Source organism: Acipenser ruthenus, chromosome 15, assembly GCF_902713425.1.
Source record: "Acipenser ruthenus chromosome 15, fAciRut3.2 maternal haplotype, whole genome shotgun sequence".
Taxonomy (NCBI): Eukaryota; Metazoa; Chordata; class Actinopteri; order Acipenseriformes; family Acipenseridae; genus Acipenser; species Acipenser ruthenus.
Window position 1 is genome coordinate 34,340,179 of NC_081203.1, and position 20,725 is coordinate 34,360,903.

General features: G+C 44.4%; 1 protein-coding gene across 1 annotated transcript; it reads left to right on the top strand.

Moving 5' to 3' along the window:
* Positions 1 to 1,348: 1,348 nt before the first annotated feature.
* On the top strand, positions 1,349 to 4,532 carry LOC117422001 (ADP-ribosylation factor 6). Its single transcript, XM_034036584.3, has 2 exons — positions 1,349 to 1,606; positions 1,825 to 4,532. The coding sequence occupies exon 2, from the start codon at positions 2,802 to 2,804 to the stop codon at positions 3,327 to 3,329; it is 528 nt and encodes a 175-aa protein (XP_033892475.1). The 5' UTR covers positions 1,349 to 1,606; positions 1,825 to 2,801; the 3' UTR covers positions 3,330 to 4,532.
* The last annotated feature ends 16,193 nt before the right edge of the window (positions 4,533 to 20,725 follow it).

Below are 20,725 nucleotides of genomic sequence, written 5' to 3' on the forward strand. Positions count from 1 at the left end.
GCTCGGGTATAAAGTGAGAGCTCGAGGGTATAGGCACAGGAAAGGGGCTTTTGCCACCTTTGTATCCAGATTATGAAGGCGCACAAGTGCAGTGTGGTTCATTTTAAGGTAATGTTTCTTATTTGCATGAGGCTACCAGGATATGATGACTCATGTATGTAGGACAGTTCAGGCTTGTCAACTCACATCGCAGTGCATTCTGGAACGTTTGACCTGCCGTTTTAATAAAATCAGTCCATTAAAAAGGTTACGGTCAGTAACCTTACACTCCTGAATATCTGCAACTGCTGGCTAGACCCCTGGTAGCTTCAACTACAACAACCCCGCGCTGTACCTGCCTTGCACTGCACAGTCCTGTCCAATAGAAGCATGCACTTGCAGATATTCAGACAGTAGATGGCGCCGTTTCTTGCGCACCATAATTGTTTTTTTGTTTTTTTTTACATATCTCACAACACTTAGACAAACCACAAAGACAACATGGTATTATTATTATTATTATTATTATTATTATTAAATCACAGAAAACTGCCTTCGATATAAACCTTGAAAATCGTGGAATCCATATTATAAACAATGACAATAATAAAACACACCTGAGCTTGTTATCATCTCTACACTGTGGCTAATCAAGCTTGTAGTAAAACCTGGAATGGATCAAACTGCACTGGGAGTCTCATTTCCATCCCTGTAGAATATTTAATTACACGACTATGATTTCCGGACTTTTGAAGGATTGTATATATATATATATATATATATATATATATATATATATATATATATATATATATATATATATTAAAATGTCAGTATTTGCACTAGCTTCTGAATAGACTGCAATGTGATTACTAAAACGTGGACTGTATCATGCAATATAAAATTACACAAGATCTGTACTAAAAATATCAACCTGACGAGAGAGAGAGAGAGAGAGAGAGAGAGAGAGAGAGAGAGAGAGAGAGAGAGAGAGAGAGAGAGAGACTTTGCACTTCCTGTAGCGCTGTCACATGCGAGAACTATTTATGTGCGGGATCTGTTAATAAAGCAGGAAGGCGGGGTCCTGTCTTGCTCTTTTGACACGGTCCCGCTTTCTGAGTGGCGAGTCGCGCTGACAGTCACCTGGGAGGTTTGCAAGCCCTGCATTATTTGAAATCCTTCACAGCGCCCACTGAGAGGGGGCGACGTCATAACGCACCACCTCTTCACGTCTGATGACGTGTCCCCCCGGGTCTCCGGCTCCTCCCCTTTGCGCCGCACCCGCTCTGACGTGGAAAGGTTGCGATGAAGCTGTGTGTGCGTGTCCGCCATCTTGGCTCCCGTCGCTCTGCGGTTTGCAGAGCCGCCGCCTGGGTGGAGCCCGAATGGCGGCTGTTTCTCAACACCCCCTCTGCGCTTTGTGTCCCGTGGTTCCACCGAGCCTGCCCAATGGTGCAAAGCGAGGTGTGCGAGTGTGAGAAAGACAGCCAGAGAGAGAGAGAGAAGGAAGGAAGTGTCTGCTACTCCCGGTCCGCACCTTTTCCGGCTGATCGTAGCAGAAAGCCGCTGAGTAAGAGAGAGGCGCGAACGGGCGGATCAATCCGGGGAACGGGGGGCCGCTGTGCAGGTACAGTAACAAAAAAACAACAACAACAACAACGCACACAAATTCACTGTCGGACCTGAACGGGGACGCGGCTGGAGCAAATGCCGAGTCCGCTTCGGTGCTGCTGCTGTTTAAACTATACGGAATAGAGACGGGTGCATGTAAAGAAGTTCCTGTGTCTCTTTCCACCCCCCCTCACTGACTACCTCCCCCCCCCCCCCTTATCAAACCGTCTCTAGAGAGAAGAAGCGAGGAAGCCGAGTCTCCGTGAATCAATGACCTCTGGAGTTACCGAGAGAGGAGCCATTCCGTCTCCGAGAAACAAGTGTGGGTGAAAATACGAAACAACGAGGCACGCACGCACGCCACGGCGCTGCCCAGCACGAATTGGGGGAAAAAACAGCCGGTCGAGGAGAGCTGTGCGCGGAGAAACACCGCAGGGAAACAGCGCAGGCTTTCAGAGGGCCTGCTCGGAAGCCGGGGTGTTTCCTGTGAACTCAATCAAAGTCTCTGTTTTTAGGTAACGGGATACGGAAGGGACCCTTTACCCTGGCAGAAAGGGCCTAGTTAAGCACAGCAGCTAAACAGGACAACAACCCGTTTGAAAGAAACCGAAAAGCAAAGTTCACATCGCGCGGTATTACCGGGATACCTCGCGTCTGCATTTGAAATCTACACCCTCCCAAACAGTGTGATTTTTAATAAGAAGTGGGCAAGACAGCAGGATTGGATCCCATCAAGCGATTCGGATCACGGCGTCGAAGTCTGTTTAAAATCAGCCGGACTCCACTCGCTTTAGTCGGAGAACAACTTTTGTTTGTGTGTTGGCGGCCCGGATTGCTTTATTAAACTATTTTTTTTTTGTATGATTTCAACTAAGAAGTGACCGGTAGGAGAAGAGAACTCTGCTGTTTGAATTCCGTCTGGTCGTTTCCACTTGGGTTTGATTTTATTTTTGTGTGTTACTGTGTATCCCAGAACGCTTCGGCTTACAACTTTTGTTACTCAGAGAAGATATTTTGTTTCATCAATTATTTACCGGATATCGATCAATGCGTTACTTGCTGATATTGGAGCAAGTCAAGTGGACTGTTACAATTACATTCAATTGAACACAAGACTTAACACGTCTTCATTACAGAAACGGGTTATACAAAGAGCCTCTGACACCCGCCCCGTTTCCTAAAGAATTGGATATTTATGCACTGTTTACAAGATGGGGAAAATGCTGTCAAAGATTTTCGGAAACAAGGAAATGCGGATATTGATGCTTGGACTTGACGCAGCGGGCAAGACCACCATTTTATACAAGCTGAAACTGGGCCAGTCCGTCACAACCATCCCCACCGTGGGCTTCAACGTGGAGACTGTCACTTACAAGAACGTGAAATTCAACGTGTGGGATGTCGGGGGGCAGGATAAGATCCGGCCGCTGTGGAGGCACTATTACACGGGCACCCAGGGGTTAATCTTCGTGGTGGACTGCGCCGACAGAGACCGGATAGACGAGGCCAGGCAAGAGCTGCACCGCATTATCAACGACCGAGAGATGAGGGACGCCATCATTTTGATTTTTGCCAATAAGCAAGACCTACCCGACGCGATGAAACCGCACGAAATCCAAGAGAAACTGGGCTTGACCCGCATCCGCGATAGAAACTGGTACGTGCAGCCGTCCTGCGCGACCACGGGGGACGGACTGTACGAAGGACTCACCTGGCTGACCTCCAATTACAAATCTTAATGGGCGGGCGAGGACTGCTTTACAACAAGCAGCAACGACAAAACATACACGAAAGAAGCAATTAACAAGTAATATACGACTTCTCAGAAGAATATATGATAAAGAGAAGTGTGATTATCGGTTTTTTTTTTCTTTTGGATTATTATAATGATTACCCCCACATACACCTACCCCCCTTTTTTTTGACTAATCATAAAAAATATAAGAGCCAGTGGAGTGATGATACGGCTGGGTTTAGTTTTGCTTCGCTCTGGAGTGACGGGGCGATCTTTTTATTAGTTCGTGTTACTCCAGTAACATTCCCTAAGACTATTTTGACTAAAGAGGTTATTGCTATTTTTCTTTCCCTTCCTGTTTTCCTTTTATTGTATAATGAAGTGATTTATTTTTTGTTTTATTTCTTGGGGAGTCGGGGAGGGGCATTCTGATCACGCTTTTATTATCATTATTATTATTATTATTTCAATTTTCAGACATGTGTTTCTTTAAAAAAAAAAAACTATTGTAGATTTGCTTGTTATCTCCATACAACCAGAGGAAAAAAACATGTTGTTCAGGCCGAATTCAATTAGTAAACTTGAAACAATATTGTTGGAAACAATGCGGTCTCTCTCTCTCTGTGATTCATTTTATATGAACCTTTTGATTGTATGTTTAATGAACCGTTGTCATTTAAAAAAAGAAAAAAAAAATTAAACAGTCCAGGACATTTCTCTTACGGCTTATTACAGCAAGTATTAATGAGTGAAGTACAAATACACAGCTCGACAGACCTCCCGGGTTTGTTTGTGAATGATACGGAAGAGCCGTTGCTTTTGGTACACACTGCTGATGCCTGGCCAAGAGCCACGATTGGAATTAAACGCAAAACATCTCAAAATGATTGGAAACCTGGCGTGATATTTAAAAACGCTCCTAAAACGCTGCAGCTGTGCGTGTGGTTATCGAGAGCTCTGAGCACAGGACTGCTTGGCACGCAGACCTCGTCGCTTTTTTGCAAGCAGTAGAGTTGCAGTTCCTTATCTTCTCGATGCTAACACAGCTGCGTGCATGACTAGTTGAGTAAAGTGACTCATCCACCGAAGGAGCGGCTGAGGTTGAGTGCATTTAGAAATCCACGCTTGTGTTGGGTGAGGCGCAGCAGCAGACAGAGAGGACGGGGGATTATCCGATGTTCATTCCCTCCCCCCCCCCCCCCCCCCCCCCCCCAAAAAAAAAGGCCAAGTGTTCTCATTGTATTCATTTTACAGGGGGGTGTCATTTGCGGGAAGGTGTGAGGTGTTTTTTTTTTTTTTTTTTTAAATGAAGATTGGCTGCTTGTCTTTACATTCAAAACTCTTTTTCAGGGCTTGTGTAATTAAATTATAAATTCATGTTTTTTTGTTTTTTTTTGTTCTATTTGCTATGCTAACTTTTAATAAAAAAAAAAACACAATTCTGTAAAACTGTAACAAATCTTATTAAAATAGCCCTTTTGAAATGTTTTCTTTCTCATTTGAATCCGAGTCCAGGTGCATGGTTTTCAGTGTTTTGGCTGCTAAGGTGGCACTTGGTTTTCATGGCAGGCTTTGAGAAAGGGAGCGTTACACACTGTGGACCGTCAGCACTGCAGAACTGGTGCTGTCGGGACTTGTTATGCAATTAAACAGCAGCCCCTCTTCCATGCCACGGATAACATCACAAACTATCACAGTCTCTGCACGGAATGCCCAGCTCCCTTTACAGATAGACAGTGGATCTGATTTTGCAGTTTGTAGCTGTGGAAGAAAGGATACAACAAAAGCACCGTTTGCTCTCTGCCAGGATCCCCTTTTACTATCTCTGTTCTCATTGCACGATGGAAGAGTGCTTCCACAGTGCAATCTGTGCTCTTACTCTCAGTGTAGCCTTCAGTTAGACACCAGAGATCCACCACAGTGTGCTGTTTGTGTAAAACATATGCATTTGAATGAAAACTGGGGTCAACTTCTACAGCAATCCAAAAGTATATCGTCTTAATTGAAAAAAAAAAAAGTGTATATATGTATATATATGTATATATATATAATTTCCCCTCAAATAGCTCACGAGGCAGCTGGCTTTAAAGCACAGCTTTTGGTAACACATGAAGCACCACAGCGAGGCTTCCAGTTTCAAACAGCACTGCAGGCCTGGCTGCCGACAGCTGCGGGCGGTTTGGTATCGGACGCTTCTCAGAGGGGCGGGGGCTGGGTACTGAGCTGCATTTATACTGGTTTAAAAAAACAAAATGGGTTTCAACTCAGTGTTAGTATTATTTTTATGATTTAAATAAAAATAAAAAAACCATGCAGTCGCTCCAGGGTACAGATTGATGTCATCTATTAACCCTTTAAGGTACAAGGGATATGTGTCCCACAAATAAGTGACACTAACTGTTTATTTATTTATTTTTGCAATGAAACCGGGTTTAAAAATGTCCTGAGAGGTTGGGTCTGCCAATCCACATGGTCAATCTCCTCCTGGTGATACTCGAGTCTCACGGATGGATTTTAAGAAGAAACCGTTTGAACAGCAAGTCGCGGTTCCTTGTGCACCTCAAGGGGTTACGGTGTGTAGATTATTGAACTAGATACCATTGTGGTAGCTCAAGGCTGCCGTGGGTGTTGCTAACTAAAGCTGTTGGAGTTTGTCTCTCCTCAGTGCAGGGCAGTCCTGTAGAAGCACAGTGTTAACCCATACCGTGCTGGTGGATGTGTGTCACCACTAGCCTTGCTGAAGGGCGCTTCCTTTTCATATCAGCGGAGGTTAATGTCTTCATTTTATACAGTGTGTTCAGCAGCTGATGCTGGCTGGGTTTGCATACTATTACACATTAAAAACCTTTCCATGTTTTTTTTTTTCTTTTAATAAAAAAAACTGCTGCTGGATTTTCTTTTTAGAAATAAAAAAAAAAAAAAAAAAAAAAAGCTTGCAAGCCGGGCACCGTCAGAAATACATTGCATTTAAAGTAAAGGGGGTCAACCTAATAGATTCCTTGAATGACTGCTTATATCCCTTTGTAGTTTTGTGGTGATTTGTGAAGAGTCAACAGACACAGCTAGTGCTCCAGGAATGTACGAGAGTGTCGCCCACAGACGCTCTAGATTCTGAAGGATTAGTCTCAGCTTCGTAGTGCAGCTGCTATTAATAACCTGTGTGATTACGCTTTCTCTCGTCGGTCTGGTGCTAATATTGGGTCACTGTTTAAATGTATGGAGATGTAGGAGAGCAGCATTAATTGCTTTACCTGTCAAATGTAGATCTTACGCAAATTAAATGACATTTACAACTGCTGCCTGCTGTTCTCTTTAATCTACACATTTTCAGGTGTTTAAGGATCTTTTGGTGGTTAAAACCAAATCCAGCGCGCATCATTATTATTATTTTTTTTTGGTAAAAAGGAAAATCTATCTGTTAATGTTACAACTAGTAACAACCCCCCTCGTGGCCCCTTTGCCTCTTTTAAATTCCCCTCCTGAGGGTTATTTTTATGGCACACAGTCGTGCTAACTGCATAACTGCATGTTGACATAAATACCTTGACAAATCCGGTTCAATTTGATAAAAAAAAGCTATGATGCTAATGGGAGTTTCAGTTCTCAGAAATGCAATGACTTGTATATATAAATACGTGTGTGAACGAATATATATATATATATATATATATATATATATATATATATCTTTGTATTTTGATATCTATAATATATTTAACCCATTGACTTGATAGACTAATTGAGAGTTCCTGTGCCCGCTGGCAGTGTCGCCCCCATCTTCACCCCACCCCACTCCTCCCCTTCACAGTGTTGGCGCTGCTGTGTTTGAGTGCTCGTGGTGGGGAGGGGACTCTCTCTCAGTCCGTTGCTATGGTTCTGCTCTCAGTTGTTACTTCCTGAGTTTGTGGCTTTTTGCAAATAAAGATAAAGTAACCTCCGTGACCCATCGTGGATTTGTCCTGCTTAGCGGATTCTCTTTCTACCGCTCTTTCTCTGTGTTGTAGGCTCCTCTCCTTTTTGAAGTAATTTGAACGGTATTTCTTAAGTCAAGAATCCATTTCTCTATGTGTTTAATAGCCTTTGATTTATTATTTTTTGGTTGCTACTCTTCAGAAGTTAAAAGCAATCTCAGTCTTGCTTTGCCTCTTGTTCTGTTCCATGCAGTGCCTGATCACAAGACAAACTGCAGTCGGGGCTAGACTGTGCTTTTTATTTATTTTTTTGGTAATGGAAGACTAGTTATTTAGTGTAAGTGTTCAATGCTTGTGGTCTGCGCAGGTACAGATCCATTGATAAAACCACTTCCTGTACAGCATGATCCTCCAACATTATCAGCAGCAGCACAAATTAGCAAGCGATGCTGAGCTCGTCAATCTGTGTGCTTCTGACGTGGCAGAACGTCCCGTCTTTACGAGTCAAGGTAATCCTCAATGCCAATCAAATCCTGGAGAGAACAGCAGCAGCTATTCTAATGAATACAAGTCCCTTCAGCTTTGTGTGGAGCGGGATGGTATTGATATACAGCAGTGCGTGAGATTCATCAGGGTCTTTACTGTAAAGTAAAGCCCCCCCCCCCCCCCCCCAAAAAAAAATAAAAATAAACCTTCTGAGTTTCATGTTACTAGTTTTTGTAACATTCTGCTTTTCCAAATGGTTCAGGTTTCACTTTTGCAAAAAAGAGAAATCTGGCCCATTGTTTAGTAACGCTTGTACACCCACTCGCTCAAAAGCAGAACTCTGCCATCCCCTCCCCTGCTGTGCCCTGCTCTGCTGTGCTCTGCCCTCCCCTCCCCTGCTCTGCTGTGCTCTGCCCTACCCTGCCCTCCCCCTCTGCCCTGCCCTCCCCTGCTCTGCTGTGCTCTGCCCTCCCCCACTCTGCCCTCCCCTCTCCTGCTGTACTCTGTCCTGGCTCTGCTCCACACAGTTGTTCTCAGATAGCCACACATGCACAAGCTGGTTGCTTGCAGTGTGTTTAAAGCCAGGAAGCACTGGTGTAAGTCTGGGCACCGCTACACGAAGCACATGGTGGCAACACTCCTGTTGTTGTCGATGTTGAGTTTCTAAGGAAACTGTTGGCAGCTTTGTGACCACCACTGCGCCCACAGCAAGAGCTGCAGAGCATCCCTGTTAATAGAAGTGCAGTTTGTGAGACCTTGGTGATGAAGACCTTGACCTCTTTGACATGAGGACAGGGCTGTAAAACCAAGTACAAGCTCTGCACAGCTAAAGCATTTTCTTCCAAGAACAACAGACCTGTGTGGCCACTCTGGCAAGTCAATTATGTTCAGCTAAAGAAATAGATTTGCTTGCCCACTTTGTCTAGGGCAGTGTTGGGGAGAGGGGTGATGCAGGCTGGGTAATGCGGTGTTGCTTTTATATTCAAGCTATTCTACTAATTACTTGTCACTTTATGCTACAATGCAGTTCTCCAAGAAATGACAAGTATCAGCCCAATTATACTTTTTTTGTTTTTGTTTCAGTGAACATTTTTTTTAACAGCGTTTGTTTCATTATCGGTATCACAGGAACTGTATAACATTACACTGCAGTTCTGTGTGGGCTGGACAGTTCCAGAATGTGTCTTTGTTTGGCTTCACTCCATGTTGGCTTTTGAATCTATTTTAAGTAATGATTGTTTTCTGTTCGTTGCCCTGGTTTTGCTTTGCAGATTGTAAGCGCTCTGATACGTCTCACATAGCTGGTTCTGCACCAGTTCCCCTGCGTTTCCATTGTGTGCTAGCCTGCTCTGCTGCGAGGGGGTGCAGTCATGTCTGACCCCTGACCTTCCTGCTGAGCCTGAAAGCATCTGGCAGGCATCTCCCCTGGCATCGTCCACGACCAGGTGCGGATTTCTTTAAACTGCTGATAAAGGCACACAGGATAGCAAACGCAAAAGAATGAGCATTTGACGTCAAGAATCCAGCCTCAGCAGGGTTCTTCTGTTTAGTTGCCCATATTTCAAATACAGCTGTTTTGTTGCTTATCCTTTTACTATACAGTAAGGTGACGTTCGAGTCTCCTGGAAAGGTGTAGAGGGTTAATAGAGTTAGCAATGTAGTAATAATCATGCCGGTAGGGTAATTCGACTTCAAAGCTGGTTGTCTGTTGATTTGAAGGGGTTTAAGGAGAACAGGTGTAGGCACATGCCTGGGTTTGGTCAGCGTTGGATGGGGAAGCACACTGCTTCCCCTGGGTGGTTTTTGTATTCTCCTAATCATGTCTTGGAGCTGTAAAACCTGTTCATTGAGCATTCCAAATGGCGTTTCTGCTCTAACCAGCAGTGTAGTGCCTTTCAGTTAAGTTGTCTGAATTTAGTCGTGTTGTGGTTGTTAATTTATACAGTAAAGGACTGACATGTACTGCCTATGAACACCAGAGTACTCTTTAAATACAAACAGAATGACCTCCGAACCTCCTCTACCTTTAATAACCGCTGCAAGGGGGTGGATAGGGTGGATAGATAATTGCTTTTGAGAATCAAAGAATACAGGCACGCCTTTTTCTGAAAACTCGTCCAACACACACACACACACACACAGCCTTGAGGGGGGTTCTGGGATGGCAAAGTTGTTAAACTGGATTCATTTGAATGGAAATGAATGTAATTCTGTCACCAGGGTAAATCTCATAAACACACTTGCATGCTGATTCTTATTTTTCACTCGTTCTCCTTCGTGTTTGTGTTTTGTGGCTCAGAATCCCACCAGTGCCCTTTGCAGGATTCAGTTCAGAACTTTCTTTATTGTGAAGGGCATTTAGCAAACGTGTTTCTGAAAATACCCTGAATGCTTTTTGCACTCTAACATTGCTTCCTAGTTGTCGATTAAGGATGTGTGTGTGTGTGTGTTTGCTTAATCCTATCAGTGGTTTTCAAAGGACTTTGAACAGTTGATCTTGTGTGCTGGAATGTGGAATGTTTGGAAGCTAGATCAATAACTTCATGTGTAAACTTTTCATTGCAAACTGTAATCTGTTATTTTTTTTTTTTAATTAATTTTTAATAGAGCTGCACCCTCAATACAAATGAAACTACCCACATTCAGTACATGATCGCTAGAAAGTTAAGTTTAATTTGGATTGCAGGCATCATACATCCCAGTTCTGCACAGCGTAGTTGAATTGCATTAGCTGTCTTTACCATCTTGAAATGTATAGCATATGTGTATAACAGTTCTGTGCCAGAGAGCTGTCTATGAACCGGGTACCAGCGCATTTCCTTGTTTACAGGAGCTAATTTCCTCTGTGGAATTGAATCTTGGCCTCCAGGCTGAGTCCCCTCCACTGCATGCTTGCTCTCTGCTTTGGCACTGTTGTGATGAGCTGGCAGAGCTGCTGGCACTCCTGAAAGAGGGAAGCCCAGTGATCTAACGAGATCTTCTCCGCGTTCAGGAGCTCACCAGACAATGAGACTTTTGTGGAAGCTGCTAAACGGTTTGTTACTAAACAGCGTTGCTTAGTTTGGGAGGCGTTTCAGTCGAGATGAAAATAGTGCAGGCATTTCTTTCTTGAGGACTGTCAACCTGGATTATAAATGGCTAAATAAAATAAAGCCACAACCCTCAATATTTGAGGTTATTGCTTATGATTTTAGTCGCTCGAGCCTGCCAGTGTGTTTGCGCTCTACGTCACACTATTTAAATGCCCTGTGCTTAATAGATTTGAATGTGCTGTATTTCAATGTCAAATTCTGAATGGGATAGACCAGTTCTGTGGCGGTGCCCTGAGCGTGTATGCCCTAAATATGTCTCCATGAACTGTAGGCAATAAAACCAAATCTGTTACTGCAGCTGAAACCCCTCATTCCGTCTGCTTTTTTCCTGTCTCAAGCAAGTTATTTTTTATTTTTTAATGGGTGTCGAGAGTTTTAATTCGCATTCTCAGCTGTCGGCTTTTGCTTTCATTGTGCTGCAGAAGAATGCTGCCTTTTTAATTCCTTCACTCCTGTTTCGATAAGACAGAGGAGCAGTGAAGGGAGGAGCCCTTCTGTACAATCAAGCAATATTTATTTGTAATATCGGTTGTGCGATTTGCCAGACTGCCCCCCAGCACACAGGTGTGCTTCTCACACTGAGCAGGGGAGGGTTACCAGCATCGAGGGCAGATCCCAGTGCAGCTGTGGAGCAAGGCCTCTGTGCAAGCATCCCAGGACACTTTACAGAAAATCAGCAGCTAGTCAAAAGAGCTTCAAACTGCTCGCTAGTGAAAGCTTAGATTGAAAAACACTGACAGAGGGGTGCTTGTCATTATTGATGCTAGTGTTGTTTTTTTAATTCACTAACACATTATGAAAACTGTGCAGCATCAGTTTAGCAAATAATGCTTCATAACAAGAGGTGAGCAAACTGCATTTGTTCTTGTTTAATGATCTTCACAGACAGTAATGTAGCCTGCTATTCTGTGCAGGTCTCCTCGGCTTGTGCTACTGCTACTCCACCAGTTACTCTTTATGCCTTTTCTTTATAGCTCTCACATGTTATAGATACAAGAGAACATGATGACTAATACAAGTGATAAGCCTGTCATGATCCGAGGCGTTCATTTCCTCTTCTCTATATATATCACCTGTGTTTTTAATGTGGGGCATTTTGCAACAGCTTTAAAGTGATGTGAGCGTGCCACGTAGCCTTGGCTGCTGTGTGTCGCATTTTAAATCCTTCAAATCGAGGATGAGAGGGGGAGAGAGCTAGCAAGGCGGCACGCTGTCATTCATTGATTTATTTTAAACCAAGTGTGTTGCCAGTTTTTGGAGATCTCTGTGCAAGAATGGCTAAAACTATTTTATTTGGTAATTGGACACTGTGTACAGCATCCATAATACTTTTGTAAAAGCTACATAACCGTTTATAATGTTCACAGTCAGTGTTACGAATGCTACGCAGTCTCTAATTGAAATATTTGCATTTAGTGAATCTTGAGGAGGGGGAGGGGGTGGATATGGTGTGGTCTGTTGCTTTACATTTGTGCTGTGTTGTTTTCTTGGCAACATTACGTCAGACCTCAGCCAATTTCCCAATCCTGAATCCTCTTCATAACCTAAACCCTAACGCTAGCTGAGTGAGTTCAGTAAAGACAGAGGTTCCTTACAAAGCCTTTGGGAGTGACAATGCAATGCTGAGTCCGCTCCGCTCTACACTAGGCTGCTGCTGTGTGTGGTTTCTCAATTCTGGAATAGAGGCCCTGGTGTGTGGGAGGCTGGCTCAGTGAGATGTATGTTTGGGTGGAGCTGGTTTCTCATTGACTCAATGGAAGCTAATCCTCAGCCCCTGGGCGTAGCAGTCTGAATCACTGTGATTTTAGAATACACAGCTTCATTGCTACAAGCTTTGTGATCACCCCTGCACCTCTGAGGAAGTTAGAATCCAATCAAGGCTTCAGCTAGTGTCTCTGTCTTTATCTTAGCATTCTGATTGAGCGTTATGGAAAAGGTTTCACTGCTAATGGAAACCATGAACTGTATTCATAAAGTGATGTGTTAAACTTTGACGAGGAGTCACACAAGTGAAGATTTGAGTTAGGATCGTCTGGCTAAAAGCACTCCTCAATGAAACTTCAAGTGGTATTCAAACACCTGGGCAACACTCTACCTAACTACAATACATTTACATTTATTGCAAAACTTTTTTAGTTCGCCTGTTCTAACATGAAGTGAAGTCTTTTATAGTGCTGCTAGAGAATTGCAATCCTATGAGCCTCTGCACCCGTGAGCCGCGGGTTCAAAGTTCAAACTGGACAGCTAAGCACTGCAAACACTCGGCTGGGACTCTGGCCAGGGGTTCAGGGGTTCAGGGGTTCAGGGGTTCAGGGGTTCAGCACATGTTTCAATTCCAGTGTGCTGTGCTGAGGTCAGCTTCACCTGCACAGTCCACAGTTTAGTTTTTCCTTGGAGAACATTTTGAATGCTAACACATGTACAGTCAGTACACAACCGAAAGCAAAGGAAATGCTGTGCCAGTGCCTGCTCTTATTCAGTTTGTAAAGGGTAACGCGTATAAAGTAGGTTTCTGCTTTGAAAGGCAAGTGCCTGGAATTGGTGTATTGTAAGACAGGACATACAGTTTAGTAATTGTCAGAAGCAGCGGAACACGGTGACCTGCGTGCCAGTTTCTCTAACGCAGTGACTCGTGTTTTGACTCAGAAACTCAGAGTATGCAGCTTCGGATCGAGGCGGCCTCCTACAGAAAGCACTGCAACATGTTTTAGCATTTAAGAGCTATTTGTCAGTAGGGGGTTTCCTGCTTTAATTACTGGAGCTGGGTAGGAATGCAAAGCTTGTGTAATAGTAGGCGTGGGGTCGGCGACAAGCTGACAGGGCTGCACAGATTACTGCAGCCCAGTGCAGAATGCCAAGCTCTTCATATTTACTGGACTTGCATTGAAACGTGTATTCATTTCAAAGCATTGGGAACGTACCAGCAAAACAGTTTGTATTGATTTTCAGATCAGTTTGGTTTTATTTAAACAGGAAAGATCTAGCGAGGTCACTGAGCTCGTTTACAAAGGGAACCTGGCAAGACGTGAAAGTTTGTAAGGGATATGGGGTCCGGATTTATTATAGCAAAGCCGATAACAAGCACCTGAGGCGCGCTTGTGAGTCCTTAAATGAAGCACCTGGGTTTGCTATTGCGTGATTTTGTAATATTAATAGAGTCTCATTGTCCTGGTCCATTGTCTAGATGTGGGTGAAGGGTTGACTATTTATAACCAACTTCTTTTGAGATTTGATTTTTATTTTGTTAAGATGTTTCTATTTAGATTGAAGGAACTAAAGCAGGTCAGTAGAGAGTCCTGGAACACCATGTAGATAATGAACGGTCTGGCCATGTGTCGGGGCAGCATGTCCAAAGCATTCGGGGATCTTCTGCTCCTGCATGTGTTCACTTTATGGCAATCCAGAATGCCTGGAACTATAAGAGACAGGGGCTTCAACATGGTGCCCACTGCCAGTAATAGCAGTAATAACCAAAGCTACAACATGGGTGTGGACTTCAAGACAAGTACAAGTTTTGTTCCCCACATGAATTCCCCTGCAGCTGTACCCTGCACACGTTTTCAAGCTGAGGGGAAAGGTTTCTGCACTGTGGTTTCACGAGGTTCCCCCCTCCTCCTCCTCCTCCTCTTCTCATTGGCCAGTTTGCTGCAATCTCACAGGGGTCTGTTTCAGATCTCCTCCTGCTTCACAGATTCACTGTGTGGGGTTCACAGAGTCCACTCTCCCTGGACGAGAGAGGATCTGAAGAACCCCACTGATCCGCGCTGCTGCCGCCCTCGCAATCGTTGCAGAAAGTCCCGCCGCGGTGCTGTCTGCGGAGCCTCGGATCAATCCCTGTGACCAGGCCAGGGATTTACTGTGTTAATAACTCCTGAGGATCCTGCTGGCATTAGGGAGGAGGGGGAAACAGCCAGGGTCGTGTAAATGTACAGGTCTATGCAGCCGGGTACCTGCCAGTGATGGGTTAAACCTCTTGCTTTGTAAATGATCAACAAACAGCATGTGGTGCCATTGGTGTTTGAATCCCCAATTAGACACCTGCCTTTAGTTCCTGTAGATTCCCAGCCTTGGAATGGATGAGTTTTATTTGTTTTTTATAGGAGAATATCCTTCAATCTCCTTTTCTTTTTCAGTTGCCCGTCAAAGTGTTCATGGGCTACGTTTTTTTTTTTTTTTTTTTTAATGCAGCAAATTCCTATGAATTTGATATACCCTCACTGTCCTGGTACCTGTATGAAACGGCCTGCAGTTGCAATGTTTTGACATGCGCTGGCCATGCATTGTAGAGGAAGAATACATGTTTATCAGCAGATACTGATCATATCGGAGACACTGTTCATGCCAGGATTTGCATGAAGCAATCTGATTGGCTGGCGTCAGGTATATCTGTTCAGTCTTAGAAAACTACGATTGCTGGGAGGTGTGAAGAGGTTTTTTTTTTTTTTTTTATTTGAGATCTGGTACAGTACTGGGTGACAGGAGGTGATTTGTTTGCATGCCTTACTGTCAGATGGTTAACGTTTCAAACAGAGAGATGCTCGGCACATGCGCTGTGCCACAGGAAATACATTCAAAGGGCACGGGTTAGTGATGTCAGAACGCACGTGGGGAATTCTGAAGCTCCTCATCTGAGCCACTCTGCGCACTGCAATCTTCAGCCTGCAGTGTATGTGTGAGTAGAGCGCTCTCAGTTGGGTATACACTCTGCGCACTGCAATCTTCAGCCTGCAGTGTATGTGTGAGTAGAGCGCTCTCAGTTGGGTATACACTCTGCGCACTGCAATCTTCAGCCTGCAGTGTATGTGTGAGTAGAGCGCTCTCAGTTGGGTATACACTCTGCGCACTGCAATCTTCAGCCTGCAGTGTATGTGTGAGTAGAGCGCTCTCAGTTGGGTATACACTCTGCGCACTGCAATCTTCAGCCTGCAGTGTATGTGTGAGTAGAGCGCTCTCAGTTGGGTATACACTCTGCGCAATGCAATCTTCAGCCTGCAGTGTATGTGTGAGTAGAGCGCTCTCAGTTGGGTATACACTCTGCGCAATGCAATCTTCAGCCTGCAGTGTATGTGTGAGTAGAGCGCTCTCAGTTGGGTATATTGAATGGGTTTTTTTTTTTTGTTTTTTTTTTAAACCGGGTTTTAAGAAGTATTCCTGACTCTACACAGAATGTATTTTCCAATCTATCTGTTAAAAAGTGACCTGTTTATGTCTTCTATTTTTTGAATATCATAACATTTTATTAGGTGTAAAATATGTTTTTATGAAAACTATTCTTGGCAGTGGGCCAATATGTGAAGCGTTTGCTTGGGAGCCAGAAGCCATCCCAACCCTGTGTATGTGAAGGGAGCTCCAACACCTGCTGAAACACGATCTAGAGAAAGTGTGTATAATTGAACAGCAGCTTCTGCATGCAGGGGACTCAGGAGCTGGGATCAGGTGTTTGAAGGTCAATATGCAGCTCAGGTAACTGATCGTCTAACTGTGCCCTGATAATAAAACCAAGCCAAAAGCAGCAAAGGCCTGTTTCTGTTTGCAATGTGGATTCCACTGATGTCCACTGGAGTCTGAGCTGAGACCATCCAAATGCATTGCACTGGAGTCGGATTTGAACCCAAGCCTCCAGAGATGAACCCGACCCAGCTCGCTCCCCAAAACACCCGACCTGCTGAAACGGATCAGCTCTCCTGTCTGCAGGGAGGAAGAGGCTCTTCTCTAAACGATGACGGAGAAACGGGCGTCGGTCTGCGTTGCTCATGCAAGTATTTCTGTGGTGAGAAGCTGTTGCAGTGTTTAACCAGGACTCGCTGGTGCTGCGCCGAGTGGGCTCCCAAGCTGCCAAGCGGTTCTGTTTGTTTCTTCAGTTTCCATGGCGACCGCTTCAACACAGCACAGTGCTTGATGACTTCATTTTCTTGGAGAGATAGTTGCGGTGCATGGGAGCAGTCTTTCTATTGTGCAAGGGAGAGAGAGAGAGAGTATTGCCTTGAAGAAATGCCAGCAGAATGGCAACACCTATTAATGTGTTGCTTGTCACAATGTGTTGCACACATGTGCAAACCCCGTCCGCTCGCGTCAGCGCGTGTGCTTTCTTATCACGGGGGGCTTTCCACAAGAATTACCATTCCAGGAACATCCCAGAGGCTGTTGTGATGGATGCTGCAGTTAGTCAATACAGCCACCGTGTGTGAGGGACTGCACGGGCAATCTGATATCACGCTCCTGCTGAGGTCTCTCAGATCCTTTTTGTTCCCCTTGTTGTTGTTGCTGAGTAGTTGCACGTAACTCTCATGCAGCTTTTATATCTGTCGGACGTGCCACGTGACACCCGAGCACATGCATTCGCGTGCACTTTTCATTTTAAATACAGGATGCACGGGTAGTAGAGGGTCGTGGCTGTTCAGTGCTGCACACTACCTGTTGCTGTGAATCTGTTTCTGGAGTCGGTCTCTGAAGTTGCCTGGTCTGCTCACTTCCTATAGCTGTTTGCAGCACAGCGTGCAGCCGCTCCCCTCTGATCCAGTGCTGTGTTTGCTCTCCCCGCTGGTTGCTTTTCTCTGGTTCTGGCTGCAGTGCTGTGTTTGCTCTCCCTGCTTCCAGGGCAGCTCAAAGAACACATTCCTGTCTTATCTGGGGCTGAAGGTCGGATCGCGCAGGCAGGTTCTGGAAAAAATAAACCAAAAATAAACATGTTGGTTTGATCATTATGAGAGGGTTAACCTTTGTAAACGCTGACCACAGTAATTGTGCAAGCTGGTCCTTTGCTCGTACCGGAGGAAGATAGTAGTCTGTTTTCGTTACCATACTTTTACTGTTCTTTACTACACTTTTTATGCTATGGGATATGAGCTGTACAGTGCTCCCTCGTTATATCAGGATTTAATAATTCCCAAGTCCTGGTTAGACCGTGTTGTCCAGTAAATTGTACACTTTACTGTCAAAGTCTCCACTTATTCACAGTTTTCAATATTTCTCTATTTGCTTTGTGCAAGACTGAAGGCAAAATACCAAGGTAGCACAGTACTGTGGTGGCAGTATCTGATACCAACACCATACCCCTCTGTTGATTTCAGTGCTGTTCCCCTGAGCAGCATGCACTCAAAAATGATTAACACCCTCAAATCAGGGCACTCCGGCTTCATTTAAAATGCAAATAAACAGAAAGATGTGCGAATGCTGAAATCCTGGTAAACTATAGGGACCTGTAGTCCAAACACAAGGGCTCCAGGAGCAGACCTGCTTTTCGATTAAGGAATGCAATTCCCTGAACGGCAGGGTTTGGGATGTGCAGCATGTTAAGCATGTTCGATCTGCCCTGCTCAGGTATTTCGATTTGATGGCACAGTCCTGTGTTTAATGCAGCACTCTCGATTTTGTCAGGCACCTTATATAAAAGCACGTTGTTAACTTATTAACGGACACGGCCCTGAAGGGAATTGCTTTTCTAGTGGAGCTTTCCGTTTAATTGTTTGCTTTGCATAGACCTTGAATAAGAAATCCTTTTTTTGGCATGGACTCTGCCTTACTTTTTTTGTCTGTGCGCAGGTGGTCACTTCTTTTTATGAGTTTACTGTCGTTTTTAATTGCTTAATAACATGCTTTATTGTGATCCTATCAACAACTTACAGTGTGAAACGCATGTATTGAAAAAGCATGCAAATTCCACTGGTTTCAACATCTGCAATTATCTGGCCAAATAGTTGTTAATACTATTTTAAAACCATTAAAATGTGTTTCTCACTAAAACACTGGAGTGTTTTAATAACACCAAAGGATACAAATACAGCGAAAGTTCACAAAATATCAGAGAACTGTTTGAGAAATTTGTGCACAAAGTTCTTTGGTGAACTTCTACTTTGATGAAGAACGTTGATGAAGTTTCACAACTTGAAATGTACATGAATGTCCATCGTAATTCTCACAGTGACCCCCATGTGTCGCCTGTGATTGCAGGGCAAGAGAGCTCAGCTCTTGCAGGAGCCACTATCAGTGGTATAGAGCGGCATGATTTAGTGAGAAACCATTCATCCTATAGCGAAGTGACATTTGCACAACCTTGTATTCTGTCTTCAACTGTCTGCTGAAGATAAACTCAAGTGAAAATCAGCAGCACTTCCCACAGTCGGTGAGGGCTGGGTTCTGTCTGTGTGACACAATCAGCCCACTTAGTCTCTCTTCACTCCTGTAAACCAATGAGGGCAGGGCAGGGCGGGGCTTGTGATGACAGATCAATCAGCCACGCCCCCAGGGTCTCGTCACTCAGTCACAGGGTCGAAACTGAGCTGAGGAGCAGGTAAGAGGAGTCAATGAGAGAGTGCTGTTGACTCCTGTAACTGTGAAGGGGTCTGATCCCACAGTGGTTAAAGGTTTTTAAATCTGTTTTCTAACCTCTTGTAACATTAGCAGCAGTTCACTGGTCCCTCTCTTGTATTTTGCTTTATTTATTTATTTATTTATTTATTTATTTATTTAAACTTTATTTCAGGAGATTTGAGCACAGCGCTGTAGATCAAACAAAAACTGCTTCCTCCCAGAATCGAGTAACTTCCTGTGCAGTAGGTCACATGGCTCGATTGCACCCAGACCCGCTGCACAGGAAGTGATGCAGCAGCAACCTTTACTTCTATAGCATGGATATGTGAGGATTCCAAACTGAAGTGCAAAACTCGAGCAATCTGGGAAAAAATATCTGCAAAAGAAGAAAAAGGGAAGTGGTCACTTTTTATGAGTCCAAGATCTCTAAACCTTGGCAAGCACTCCTTTAAGATGCTGGAGGACTGTGAGGTACAGCTCTGGCACTCGCAGATCAATGAAGAGCGCTGTGCTGGTGCAAGGCTGCATGTACGCTATTGTAGCGCCTGTTTGAAGACATGATTCCAAACGGTCGTCTCCTTGACTTTCTCATTGTGCTTGGCTCGAGTTTCCTAGGCAGTGGTTTGTATTGCTTTTCCAATTATGTCATAACCTGCTCATCTCCAGTGTGCTGCGGAGTCACCTGAACCGATGAGGTGAGGTTACAGAGCGGGGCGGATCAAAGAGATCACAATATCACACTGCAGCCCTGACGACATCCACTGCAGAAGAGGAGAGTTTCACTTATCAGGGATGTACAGTAGAACCTGGAACCACAAGACCACAGGCAAGGCCATGTAGCTGGCCAGCAGGACTAATTAAGAGCCATGAACATGCAAATGAACAGCTCCCTAATTACAGGGCTACAGCTAGCAGCTCAATAGGGCACAAAGACTGGGAGGATCACAGCCTTGCTGTAATCCATTAACAACGTACGTAAAGGGCAATCAGTCACAAGGGCATCCTAATGGGATTGCTCTCCTAATAGGACAGGGGCCGGAGACTAATGGTAACTCTCAATCCTCCAGCTGATTCGTGCACCTTCACTGATACTGACTGCGTGCTTAACTGGTGATGGTGACATCCAAGGATTGCTCTAGCCAAGCAAATTCAGCACTGGACAAACCACTAATAATGCACATAAGGAACAGGTGCATCTTTCCAGTGCTTGAGATATGCTGGTCTGGTACTTGACATAAGAAAATGGCACTTTGAAGAAGTGTGAGTGCAGCTTAGGTTTTATTTCAAAGCTACTGTGCAAAAACAAGGCTACTATACATGAGCATGCAACGCTTGCAAATGCTTTACAGAATGACAGTAATAATGCTGACATCTGATGCCTCTGTATAAATGCAGTGCGGTTCTCGTTATTTCGCTAGCTGATGAGTCGTGACCTATTGGGGACAGTGAAGAACAACACACACATACAATCTGCTGTCAACACGGACTAACCGAACTATTGAGTCATGAAATAACAAGGGAGCACTGAAAATACTATTTACAGCCCTAGCAGAACCCGGAGCAGGCCACAGCATTACCTGCAGTGGCATTGCAAAGAATTT